Source organism: Elaeis guineensis, chromosome 13 (genome assembly GCF_000442705.2).
Source record: "Elaeis guineensis isolate ETL-2024a chromosome 13, EG11, whole genome shotgun sequence".
In the NCBI taxonomy this organism is placed as follows: Eukaryota; Viridiplantae; Streptophyta; class Magnoliopsida; order Arecales; family Arecaceae; genus Elaeis; species Elaeis guineensis.
In genome coordinates this window covers 6561866-6575350 of record NC_026005.2, presented here as the reverse complement: position 1 = coordinate 6575350, position 13485 = coordinate 6561866, and the positions used below count along the sequence as shown (strand labels likewise).

The window sequence follows — 13485 nt, the reverse complement described above, 5'->3', positions numbered from 1 at the left end:
GACGAGTGTTTCTATAAATTATCAATGCTATCAATGCGCAAGTGTGAACGTTTCCCATGCAGCCTTAGTACCAGATCCCATGCAGTTGGTACAATGACGGTAACCCCACCGTAGGAGTAGGTAATCCCAGCTTCACCGACATTTGGACAGTGTTAGGTATTTGGAGGAGCACAACAACTATTGTAGAGCCCACCGCCCGCGAGCATCTTTTATAAAAAGGTCAAAAATAAAAATAAAAAGAACGGCTGTTATTTAAGCATGGGACTTGTGTTCAAATCAAATTCCTTTTTAAAAAAGAGGATATTAATCAAGCTTTGCACAAAAAGCATTTGTTCTAGTAATATTGCCAGAGATGAATTGCATTAGTCATACAAATCCTCTCTTTAAAATGTATCCAAAAGTAAACCACTGTAGAAAATTATATCTGAAAACTCTGTAAACAGGCAAAACTGTGAGCTCTGCAATTGCTTGTCTCATTCCTGATTGGAAGCAATCCACCTTCAGCAGATAAACAGACCATAACCTTCATTCGGTCCTTCAGACCATACTCGAGAATGGCCATAAATAAACTTTTACTAGCATGCTAAACAACTCCACTGCCAGCTTTCTACAAAATCAAATAGCCGAGTGCCACGGTTAGCAAAACTATGACACAAGCAAACACACTGCCACAGACCACTCGGTCCTTGTAAGACAGCTTCGTGTGGTTCTGAGACTGCAGGACAATTTCTATATCGCATTTTCAGGCTGCTCTGAAGGTTTGGGATTAGGCCTCATGGTAGATTCTATCCTGTTTCTCCCAGATAAAGAAAAGCATCTGATTAGTTTCCATGGCACTTAATGACAAATATTCTGTGAAATCTAGGAGAGTCTCCAGTCTTTTTGCTAGCAATAGAATGGATTTATATTGTCAAAAAAAGTAACGTGCAAATGCTTTCTCGTTCTAACAAGTCAACTTCCACTACAAAGAAAATGATGGAAAAAATGTATTCAGATGGAATAAAGTGAGATGAAGGGTAAAGAAGCAAGACAAGTGATGTCTCCACCAGTGGTGTCGTTAGAATTGCCAAGTCTACTGTTGTTTTTTGTTTTCTTTTAAAATAACAGCAGAAATTTCATTTACTAATCTGAGAAAAACTGTAACCATTTTGAACCATTTGTCAAGAAGAAAAACAGAAACTATGGCCGTTCAAATGTGATAAATGCTTAAAGTAATTTCATCATTGAAAGAATGCTGTGATCGCAAATTGGGATCAATTCTAAAATATGGGTTCCAGAACAAATGTGAGCATCTATGTGATCCAAAGGTCACCGCAAAAGCACTAGCTTTGTCATCACACGTTGATCACATTTTCAGATGTTGTCCCTTAGGACAGACTAAAACTTTGAGTCACAAGTCTTCACCCTATTTGATACTGAGATGCATCAAATGTTGCTGGGATAGACATCAGAAAATTCTTCTCTAGTTACGGTTGCAGTGTAGCATATGTAATGACCTGCCATCTACCATCCCTTCAGTCATGCCATTGTTGGGCCCCATGTGAGTATTCAGAGCAAAACAGCGATTGAACGTGCAAACAGAAAAACAGGTTTCATGCCTCGCTATGCATGACCATTATTAGATACTGTTGTTCTATGTCTTGAACTCTTATTTCTACATGTATTGTTTTTCAAATTTGATTAAAAGGCTTTCATATTAAACTATATGTCCAGGATTTTTCCTGGACATATAGTTTAATGAAGATTTCTTTTTTCTTTTCTTTTCTTTTTTCCATGAGGGGGTCAATGTTTACCATCTAATGATGGACATGATGGATAATTAATTTCAGAATTTTGTGGTGTTCACGTTATTGCAAGGAAATGATAACGCATGCCTTGTCCCAACCAGGTTCTATACCATATTATAAAGATCTGCTACATCAGTTAAACCATATCATGTTCCATCAGTATCATGGTACCATGCTTCATAGATTGCTTCAAAACATGTCAACATAGAAAGCATGTTATACTGATATTGTACTTCATATCGAGCCATAACCAACAATTTCTAGTTATATCTCAACATATTCTCCATACCTTAATTCACTGACACAGATAGTGCGATTTTCTGCAAAGCTTGCTCAAAATGTGATATCTTGATACTCCACGGATCACTACTTGCGGTTCCTTGATCTACAGAATTCTGTTTCTCTTCCAAGGCGGCTTCATTCATCTGATGAAAATTGAAAAATAAAGGCAACTATATAATTGCTGCAATGATCAATTGAACAAAATCACAAACACAGACCCAAGAAAATAATAAGAAATTCCTACTTAATAAGACACAAATAACATGCCTAGAAACATCTGCTTAAAAGTAAGCCCTTGTTAGTCCAAATGTAATATAACCTACTAAGAACCTCCAAAATAAATGTAGAAAAGAGAAATAGGCCATAAGTCATACCAAAGCAGCAAGACCAGCCCCAGTGAGATTCTTGCATGCCTCTCTATGGGCTAGAGCAACCAGATCTACATCAGCAGAAATAGGCTTCTTCCATGCTAGTGCCTTCAGAATTAATCCACATTCATTAGCACTAAGTAGTAAAAAATAAAGAACCTTCTCAAAGCTGCCTGGCCTAAGCACAGCAGGGTCAATGATCTCCAGTCTGAATAAAATACCAATATTTTAGCCCAAAATGAAGCCCAGCAAATAGAAACAACATACAGAAATAAAAGAGGAATAGATCTATCACACCTGTTCGTAGCCCCTCCGATGACCTAAACACCCTGTCACTGATCAGCACCATCTAACTCAATGAGTAGCTGCATACATAAAAAAATTGACTTAGGTTTGGACATGGGGATAAGAGGTTTAGTATTATACAGATCAATTTTCTGAAATGAAAATACAGAAAGAAAGAAGATTGCAACTACAAGAAAGGAAACTATCTGGCAGTCCAACCTGGTTTAGGAGACATTCAGTGGCCCATCATCCATCTTTCCCTCGTTTGGTTGTCAAAGCATCGACCTGCCACAATCAAAAGCGAACATCCTAACTTATAGAAAATTGACTGTTGGAGGTATTACATTAGCTATTATAATGCATGCTTGAACATAGTAATGGGCAAGTTGCATTGTTCTTTAAAATAGGCTGGTAAGTATTTGAAAAGACTGGCAATTATAGGCAGTCTCGGCAAGAGCCCTCAGAAACCTGAAAACATGCTTTAATATTCTAGCTGCAGATTCTGGACATAATAACATATTACGTTATACAAATCCATAACAAACTAAATGTACAGTTCCCCTTTTTTCCAAGTGTTTTGTGTATTTGCTTATGTAACTTCTGCTTAAGTAAATTGTCCATGACTTCTATTTTAAAATATGTAAAGAATATCCTAGAGATTGTGTAGGTTTGAAGTCATAAGTCATAATCCTTCTGAAACTAAAAAACATGTGCATTACCCGAAAGCATCTTGAGCAAGGAAAAGCCCATTAGCAGAAATTTCAGCAACCAGCTTTGCTTGATGTTCTCCAGTGGCATGGCCCATTCATTGTTGCAAGATACAACATTCATGACAATGAGTCGCAATGTCGACACAATGCCGAGCAGCAGCATCAAAAAATAAACTGTCACAAAGAAAAACATAAAAATGTTATGACATGAAAAACAACAAAAATGGAGTTTTTTATGTGATAATATAGAGTTGGTTAAATTTTAAAAAAATAAAATGATTTAGTATGTACTAGATGAAATTATAATAAATTTACAAATCAGGCTCACAATGCGTTATTGATATGGACTTTTAAATGCAAGGACCTCCAGCAGTGATCTTAGCAAAATTTCGGAACAAGGCGAAGTACTTTTGTGAATCACAAGCAGTTGCAGATTTCTACATCTCACGTTTTCCTCCCAAGACGATGCAGTAGTTTAAACCAAGTTTCTTTCTTGGAAAGCACACACAGTCTAAAGAGGAGAGTATAGAAATGATCACCAAAGTGCAATACAAAAACATGTATCACAAAGTGGAAAAGATGTGTAAAGAGGCAGAACATTTAGTAGTTATCATAAACGTAGAGCAAGTATGGTCACTTCAATGGACAAATGTTTGTAGCTAGCAAATACAAATCAAGATCTGGTCCTAGTTTGGTGGCCAAAAGCATTGGTGGCTCATCAATCTTCGTGTCTTCAACCTGTCTTCTCAATAAAAGATGGTGGCGTTACTTCCGTGAACAACACTTGCATGAAGAAAACTTATCAGCTCCCTCTACTTCTCAAATTGCCTGCCCAACAAAGTCCCTTACAAGGACCTAAAGTTTGCATCATATTCATGGGAAGGCATCGTCCAAACGGGAACCTGATTCTTCTCCGGCATGACTTTTACTATTGGATCCGGGCAAGAATTCACCTTCTGGCACGATTGCTGGGTTCACAGTGAGAACCAAAGGGACTCGGTGTCCCTTGTTCTCAACAACTACCTTTGCAACAACGAAAGCCTCACATCTCCGACAATGAGAGGAAGACATGAATAGCAAAATCTAGAAAATCTTCTTCGTACAGTGGAGTTGACTTCAGAAAATGACATGCTGGCTTGGAAACGGAGTCTTTCTGAGACGTTTCATGGTGGAGAAACCCCTACCTTTGCCAAAACCTTGGGGAAATCACCCCTCCCAGAAAAGTTAAGCTCTTCACATGGCTGGCGTATCATAGCAACGTGTTAATGGGGGCGATATGGAAGAAAAATATTAGGTTTTGACCAACTCCGTACTGTGTGCGGAAGAAGAGGAAACCTCCAATCACCTGTTTGCATCCGGAGAACGAGGGTAAAGGGTAGAAGAAAGGATTCAGGTCTCGGTAAGATGTCCCGTGGGACACTAGGATAGGATACCGAGATAAGACTGTCCCGTCGTCATCCCATCATCCTAATTGGTATTATGTCTTCGGGGTCTTCTTCCAAAATATGAGAGGAATGAGACGATGCCGTCTCATAGGATCTAAAACCTTGGATGGGAGCGAGAAGGTTACAAGGGGCTGCCCATGGACTGGGACAATTTTTTGTTGGAAAGCATCCACATCGAGCTTGATATCCCAGTAGACGATTTTTCATTGCAAAAGCTGGCTAGGCCTTCATGACAAACAAATCATATGAGACGGGTACCAGAGAAAGAAATATAGAACGAACATTCTGTTTTACCGTGTTCCCTCTGACCCCAATCTTTGAGAAAAAAATCTAAAAAGTCAAAAATTTCTGCTCCCTGAGTTAAAATAAAAAGCACGGTGCTCCCATCCTTTCTCATTTTTATAAAATATCTTTTATCGATGCATACTATCTACTCAAGTGATACATACAAATACATTTGATTAATCATTAAAATTTTTTTATTTTTAAATTTTTAAAAAATAAAAAATAATATTTCATAATATTATAAAAATAAAAAATTAAAATCAAAATAATTAAAAAAATTATTTTATATAAAAAAAAATTTTACTTTTCAAAATTTATTTTTTTATTTTTTTTTATTTCTTCACGTCTAAAATGCCAAATCAAAAAGTAAAGAGTCGAACCCTTCTTCTTCGTCGAACTCTTCACCTCCCCATCCTCTTCTCTCTTCTTTTTCGAATCATTTTCTCTCGTCGAGCTCTTTATCTACCGTCCCCAAACATTGCTTTTTGCTTTATAACAAACGTAGTAATTAAACATATTTTTTATTTTTTTATTTTTACTCAATAGTAAAAATTTAAAAAATATATATTTTTTAAAAATTAAAAATTAAAAAATATAATCAAATGCACCCTTTAGGATTTGATTACACTTTTTGATCTTTTATTTTAAAAAATATTTTTTTTGATTTTTACTATAGAGTAAAAATAAAAAAGTAAAAAATATGTTTGGTTACTCCGTTTGCTATAAAACAAAAAGCAACAATGGAGAAAGATTCAGGAAAGGAGAGAGAAGGATGTAGGGAGGTGAAGAGCTCGACGACAAAAAAAGATTAGGACTCTTTACTTTTTGATTTGATGTTTTAGACGTACAGAAGTCAAAAAAGCAAAAAAGTAAGTTTTGGAAAGCAAAAAATTTTTGCTTTACATATGAAACAATTATTTTGATTTTTGATTTTTTACTTTTCATGGCATTATCAAACATTATTTTTTTATTTTTACTTTTTAAAAATTAAAAATAAAAAAAATATTTTTTGAATGGCTAACCAAACGCACCCTTAATCATCAAATAATTCAATACGCATCTCAAGAGAATTCAATACATAGTTTGCAAAATATGGAGTTCACCGATATATAGTACACGTCTACATGATACATATTTAGCAAATTAATCATTTGACAGCATAATAAATATTTTCAAATAAATTTATATATAGTTTCTAAAATATTATGTCCATCAATACACACTACATAGCTTTGTACCACACTTATTGACTTTCAAGTACATACTGCAAACCTTTTTCATACATACCTTCACATAAATTGATGCTCAGTTTCTTAAACATACTTTTTATCTAGAGGTATGTATTAGATCACATCGTAGAATCTTGCAATACGAATGAGAAAGTATATATATCATCCAATTATATAATATGTACTTATGAATATGTTGTTTTAGAAACTATATATTAATTTACTTGAAGATGTGTATTGAGTAACTAGATGATTAATGCTAAGTGTGTATCATCTGATCGTGTACCATGGATTGATGAACTTCGTATTCTAAAAATTATGTATCAATTTATCTAGAGATGTATATTAACTTGATTGATGATTAATTTGCTTGGTATACATCATCTAACCATATATTATGTTCTAATAATTACGATATTCTAGAAACTATGTATCAATTTATCTAAAAGTATGTATTGACTTACTAAATATATAATTAATTTATTTAGTATGTATTATTTGATCATGTAGTATATATTGATAAAAAATATATTTAAAAATGAGAAAAAAGAATATCATGCTTTTCATTATAAAACTAATAGCTTCATTAGTAAAAAGAGTCTATAACTTTTATATTCCTTCTTTAAGATGAGCACTAATGAAGATGGAATCAGAAGCCTGTATCATATTTCTTTTTTGTATTGCCCCATATAATTTTTTTTCAAGAGTGTTCGTGCCTTTTGTTTTCAATCACAGAACTGATGACTCCATTACTAGAAGTCTTTGACTTTCGATTTCTTTTTTAAATTTGATATTAAAAAATATGATAAAATAAGAAGTCCATCCCATATATTTTTTGTTCAAATATAATATATAATGAACTCAAATCATTGTAGGACTATGTGGTACTATTAGCCACGACCATCATCCATATAAAATTGGCACATGCTGGATTCACGCCTCTAGTCATACATAAGGGTCGTTCTTTTGTGGATAAATACCATGAAAAAATTGATCAATTTTTTCATCGACCAATTTATTCATATTTTCACACTTTTCAAGATGGATAAGTTATTTTATCATGGGCAACATTTATCCATAAAATGGAAGAAAGTTTTACTCATTTAGGGAGTGGCTAAATCATTTTTCCATCAACAAGTAAAGTAGGTATTTAATATTATACCTAAAATGCTCATCCTCATTTCCAATGTCTTCATCATTCGATGCTTAATAACTTAGTCAAATCTAAAAAGTATAAGGGATATTCCGAAAAAAATAGATAAATTTTACTAATTTATTCAAAAATAATAATAATATAAAAGAATATGGATAACAAATTTCGAAGTCATTTTTATATATATAAAAAAATATAGTTAAATTATTTTTCTATCTAAATATTATTTAAAAAATATTTATAAAAAAAATATAGATTCTCAAGCAAATCTTTCATCAGTAAAAGAACGGCCCATAAGGATTTGTGCATCTGCTACCCTAATAATGAGCATGTTGGGCTTATAATTCTTCTCTTCCAGGCATCAATTGCCATTATTTTATGCAAGGATGATACTGATGCTAGCCACGGCCTCAGAAGAGAAACTTAACATGATGATAGCTTGTCAGCGCCCACTACAATTACAAGGCTAGTGGTATTGTGGGCAATGGTCCCATAAATTTCCTTGTTAACGTGCCAACTTCACCCCTAATTAAGAGTTTCATCACTCCAATGGTAAGGTTTGTGCTCATAAAAAACCTGACCTCGGTTGTCAATTCAGCACACAAATGCCCATCAACTTTCCTCAAAGCACAAAGACACCATTTTGATTACACAGTCATGGTGGAAAAATATAGGTCAGAATCTGGTAACTCATGATCTACGATGGGGAAAAACATCCACTGCTATAAAGACAGCATACATAAGAATTTATATATAAGCATTTCAGAAAATCAGCTGAAAGACACCAAGAGACAAAATGAAAAAAAAAAAAATAAAACTAAAAAAATAAAGAGAATACATTCAAAACTCATGTTTGCCTCTTAACAGCTTACAACACCCTGCAACAGATGCTTAAATGAGAACTCACGTTTCTTATATTCTTATTAGTCATTTTTAGGAACCAGGTATTTAATTCCATTGTAGTTTGTGTTCCTTATGTAGCTGTGCACAGACATTATGGAGTCTGTTGAGATAATTTAATCGACCTACGATTTTAATTCTAAGTCGGTCTCATAAACACAATATACCGACTCACAATCAGTTGGACGACCGACAGTCGGCTATTCTCAGCCATCAATAGATAATCATGATAACTCAGTTAATATTCGATTGATAACTATCGGTATATCAGAGTTACCGATCGATTTTCATTCGGATCTTTACGATTATCGATATATAGTCGACTTATTTTTTCATAATCACATGATGTCCGAATGTATGGAACCTACATGTCTAACCGTTATAAACGGTTATCAACTACGTGTCATGAACATTAGTGGGCATAAAACAACCCATTAACTCTATGATTATGATCTGATAATTTAGTGTTATAAAAGACGGGACTACGTGCTCGATAGTTATATCCGAATTATTTATGAAAGAGAGATAAATGAATAGTATTGATAAGATAATTCTGGACTGAGATTCTGTCATTTCAAATATTTTTAATTTATTGACTTAAGTATCGAAAGATTTTCATCAGATATAATTTTAATTAGTATAAATTTTATTTTATAGCTACTCTTTATTGGCAATGGATGTAATAAGAGATTGACCATAACAGAGCCCAAACAAATCAACAACAATGTCAATGCGAACACTTGCATATCGCAATCTCAACCTCCACACTATGAGCATGTCCGGAAGATCTTCGTCGAACATAATTTTAATCGATATAAATTTTATTTTATAATTATTTTTTATTAACAATAGATATAATAAGAGATTAATTATAACAGAGCCCAAACGAATCAACAACAATGTCAACGGGAACACTCGCATATCGCAATCTCAACCTCCACACTACGAGCGTGTCCATGTACAATGGTTTGTCGATGGAACTCCACGGATGTACACCGATCGTCGGGGTCCACCGGTTGAGCCTCGGGTGCATTCATAATCCGTGCGTTTTGCTCCGAGGACTGGCCCTGAATACGTTTACATGGTGCTCTTTTGGAGGCCCAGATTTTCGCCCCAAAGCCTCCAGCCTCTCCCACCCTTTCTTCGCTTTTCGTCTCTCGCCTTTCCCCCTCCCTCTCTCTTCGCCCTCCGCCTCCTCCTTTCCTCCCCAACCCCCGCCCTTCGCTCTCTTCTCCGCCGCCACGCCGTCATCGTCGCCTCCGGCCACTCTGCCAACCCCTTCCTCGCCGCCAAGCTGATCTCCCTCTACGCGGCACTCTGCCGCCCCGATCTATCTGCTTGTGTCTTCTCTGCCGCCATCCCATCCAACTCCGGCGACACCTTCCTCTGGAACTCCATCATCCAAGCCCACTTCTCCAATGTCGACTTCCCCCTCGCCCTCCGCTTCTACAGTCAGATGCTCTCCTCCGGCGCTTCCCCAAACGAGTTCACCATCCCCATGGTGGCCTCTGCCTCCGCTGAGCTCCTTGACCTCGGTCTCGGCTCTTCCATCCATGGCAATGCCATGAAGTTCGGTCTTTTTAATGGGAAGTCCACTGCTGTTGGGTCGTCTTTAGTGTATATGTACTCAAAGTGTGGGGTGATTGGCGATGCATATAGGATGTTCGATGAAATGCCGGCGAGGGATGTGGTGGCATGGACTGCGGTTATAATTGGGTGCGTGAGGAATGGCGAGTTTGAGGAGGGGTTGGTCTGTCTTAAGAAGATGCATCGGGTTGGTGGAGACGGAGGGGGGAGGCCTAATTCTCGGACCATGGAAGGTGGTTTGCAAGCTTGTGGGAACTTAGGGGCCTTGCCAGAAGGTAAGTGTCTGCATGGGTTTTTGTTGAAAGCTGGAATGGGGTGCTACCCTTCGGTCAATTCATCACTTCTTTCCATGTATTCCAAGTGTGAAAGCTTGGAAGAAGCTACTATTGTGTTTCAAGAGTTATCAGAGAGAGACGTTGTCTCTTGGACTGCAATTGTTGGAGTTTATGCGAGGAAAGGTTTCATATTTGAGTGTCTGGAGTTGTTTCAAATGTTGCAGAATTCAGGGGTAGAACCTGATGGAGTTTTTATTAGCTGCATGCTTACAGGTTTTGCTAATTCTGGCAACGTTAGTGGAGGAAAGGCCTTTCATGGAGTTATGTTGAGGAGAAATTTTGTATTGAATACTTTGGTTGGTAATGCTCTACAATCAATGTACTGCAAGTTTGAGTTATTGGAGTATGCAAGGAAGGCTTTTGATGTGGTAGGTGAACGTGATACAGAGTCATGGAATTTGATGGTCTTTGGATATGGGAAGATGGGACTGGATGTTAAATGCTTGGATCTTTATAGGGAGTTGCAATTTCTCAGATTAGGCTATAGTTCTGATCTCAATTGCTTAGTTTCTGTGATTTATTCCTGTTCCCAATTAGGGGCACTGCATTTAGGCCAATCCATGCATTGCTACATGATAAAATATGCAGTTGATGAAGATGTGTCAGTTGCTAATGCACTCATCGGCATGTATGCAAGATGTGGAAAACTTGACCTTGCAAGGACAATATTTGATCACACAACTAGAGATGTTGTCACATGGAATGCTTTGATTGCAGCTTATGCTCAGCTAGGACATTCTAGTGATGCCTTATCACTGTTTGATCGGATGCTTTTTGAAGATGTGAAACCCAATTCTGCAACTTTAGTGAGTATTCTCTCAGCTTGTTCGCATATGGCTGTTCTCCACCATGGAAGATGGATACACAACTACATCAAAAAAATGGGGTTAGAGTCTGATGTATCTATTTGCACAGCACTGGTGGACATGTATGCTAAATGTGGGCAGCTTGAAATTTCAAGAGCAATATTTGATTCTATGCCTGAAAGAGATGTTGTTTCTTGGAATGTGATGATCTCTGGATATGGCATCCATGGATATGCCAAGGAAGCATTAGAGGTCTTTAGGGAAATGGAAAAGACAAGTTTGAGGCCTAATGGGGTTACATTTCTTGCAGTCCTATCTACATGCAGTCATGCAGGATTAGTGAAAGAGGGAAAGGAATTGTTTTGTGGAATGGGAAAGTATTCTGTTACACCAACACTGAAGCATTATGCTTGCATTGTGGATCTCCTGGGCCGATCAGGGAATTTATGTGAGGCTGAAGCTATGGTTCTTAATATGCCAATGGAACCTGATAGTGGAATTTGGGGAGCGCTGCTTGGTGCTTGTAGAATGCACAATAATGTGGAGATGGGAGAGCGCATTGCAAGGAGAGCTTTGGAGTCAGACCCTGAGAATGAAGGATACTACATTCTGCTGTCCAATATGTACAGCTGTGCTGGAAGATGGGAAGAGGTGGAGAAGCTGAGGGGCACAATGAACAATAAGGGAGTAAGCAAGAGAGCCGGTTGGAGTGCAGTGGAACTTGGTTAGGGGATTCACAAGTAAAGGCCCATCCAATGCATGGAATAAGTTCCAGTGCATCATTGTAGAAATGATGAAAACCAGAAATCTGCAATTGAACTGAGATCAACATAGGTACAGGTTAGTCTTGAATGGAAAATCAACATATATTTTATATATAACCATGTATTATGGATAATTGAATAATTGTTACTTGGCATAAACATGGTAAAATTTTATGCTTTACATCGGCACTCTCATTTCGATTTCCACTTTGTTATGAATTTGGTTGAAGCTGTGTGCAGCATAAACCCATGAATGACATGTATTTACATTTTGAATTATTTTTTATCTAATTAGGTCCTGATCAGGTAAGGATGGCAATTAGACAAAGTATTCCTATTTTGCTTAGGTCATGGTAGAAAGCACCCCTAATACCGAACATGACATCAAGTTGAATCACAGAATCCTGTCACATCCATGGTTGATTGATCATGTTCAAACCATACCGACATTTTAAACTTCCAAACAGCACAATTCATTTTGCCATGGTCTGATCTGATGCATCATGACCCCCAAGAGTGAAATTTATCTCATGTTGTGTCTAGCAAGCAAGACCTAGGCCAACCCATTTTTTTGTTAACTTAACCTAACTGTGGGTGGTAATTGCTTTTTCAAACAACTCTAGCTTAAAACAACTAATTGCAATAAGAATGTCAAGTTGCTTTTATAGTAATCTTATTATCACTATGGTGCTTGGGAGTATTGTATTGTGGTTGAACTTTACTTTTATGCAAGGAATAATGAGCAAGATATAATTCGATAAATTTTCCTGGTCTTAGATCTAGAATATTTTCTTTTATTCTCTTATCAGCAGGAAAGCCAAGTGCAACTTTCCACTGCCATCAAAAAAACATCATGAAGAGCAGTCAATTATATTTACATTTAGAGCTGTATATGGATAGAAGTTGCAACCTCATTATTCAGTGCAGCGGGACTCTGTAATGAATGAGAGAAGCCAGCAACGATAAAGAGAGATGCAGGAAACAACAAGAAACCAGGTACCTCCACTTATATATATATATTGCTACCATTTTGAGATCAATATTTGAAGTGTTTTGCTTTTCTCTGTTTACTGCACTAAAGACTCTTCACCTTTCCGATCAAAGAAGTGTAAAGATAAAGAGGAAGAAATGAAAGAAAAATGACATGCAGTGGAGATAAGATGAACCACAGTTCACGCATATATTCTTCCTTCCACAAGACCAACTCATGTACTCATGTATGACAAGGCTGAGTGAAGGACAGAGACGGCAAGAAAGCATTTCCTGCAAAAGAGGCATCGAGGAAGAGAGGTGAGGCCCTGCTTCTGAGCCCGACTCTATGGGTGTTAAATACCTTCTGATGCTATCATTCAAGTTCCTATTGCCTTTAATTCTTAATGTATTCACAGGAAATGTTAATCCAAGGCAACAACCAGGGACTGGTCCTATCAGTTGATGCCAAAGCCAAGACTTAGATGGACATGACATCTTCACGAGCATCACGTTGGTGCAGCCTCTCAGCTTTGTGGAACCTATAGCTAGTTATGATCTTCGACTTTTTTTTTTATTT

General features: G+C 36.8%; 1 protein-coding gene and 1 long non-coding RNA gene across 7 annotated transcripts; one reads left to right on the top strand and one right to left on the bottom strand.

Moving 5' to 3' along the window:
- Positions 1–2079: 2079 nt before the first annotated feature.
- LOC140853215 (uncharacterized) lies at positions 2080–3594 on the bottom strand. The gene is made up of 5 exons (XR_012136200.1): positions 3442–3594; positions 2942–3007; positions 2735–2802; positions 2444–2645; positions 2080–2212 (listed from the first exon to the last, which is right to left on the bottom strand). It is a non-coding gene; the product is annotated as an uncharacterized lncRNA (long non-coding RNA).
- A 5867-nt stretch (positions 3595–9461) lies between these two features.
- On the top strand, positions 9462–13485 carry LOC105056857 (pentatricopeptide repeat-containing protein At4g39952, mitochondrial). Of its 6 annotated transcripts, none has more exons than XM_073247793.1 (4): positions 9462–12006; positions 12749–12932; positions 13041–13226; positions 13325–13485. In XM_073247793.1, the coding sequence occupies exon 1, from the start codon at positions 9526–9528 to the stop codon at positions 11899–11901; it is 2376 nt and encodes a 791-aa protein (XP_073103894.1). In that variant the 5' UTR covers positions 9462–9525; the 3' UTR covers positions 11902–12006; positions 12749–12932; positions 13041–13226; positions 13325–13485. The 6 variants fall into 6 exon arrangements, with proteins under 6 accessions (XP_073103894.1, XP_019709915.1, XP_019709914.1 ...); XM_019854356.3 differs by having other exon boundaries at positions 12746–12932; XM_019854355.3 differs by having other exon boundaries at positions 9462–12012.

Bases quoted from the DNA above. Each gene is read 5' to 3' on its own strand.
- LOC105056857 (XM_073247793.1), top strand. From the start codon at position 9,526: ATGGTGCTCTTTTGGAGGCCCAGATTTTCGCCCCAAAGCCTCCAGCCT.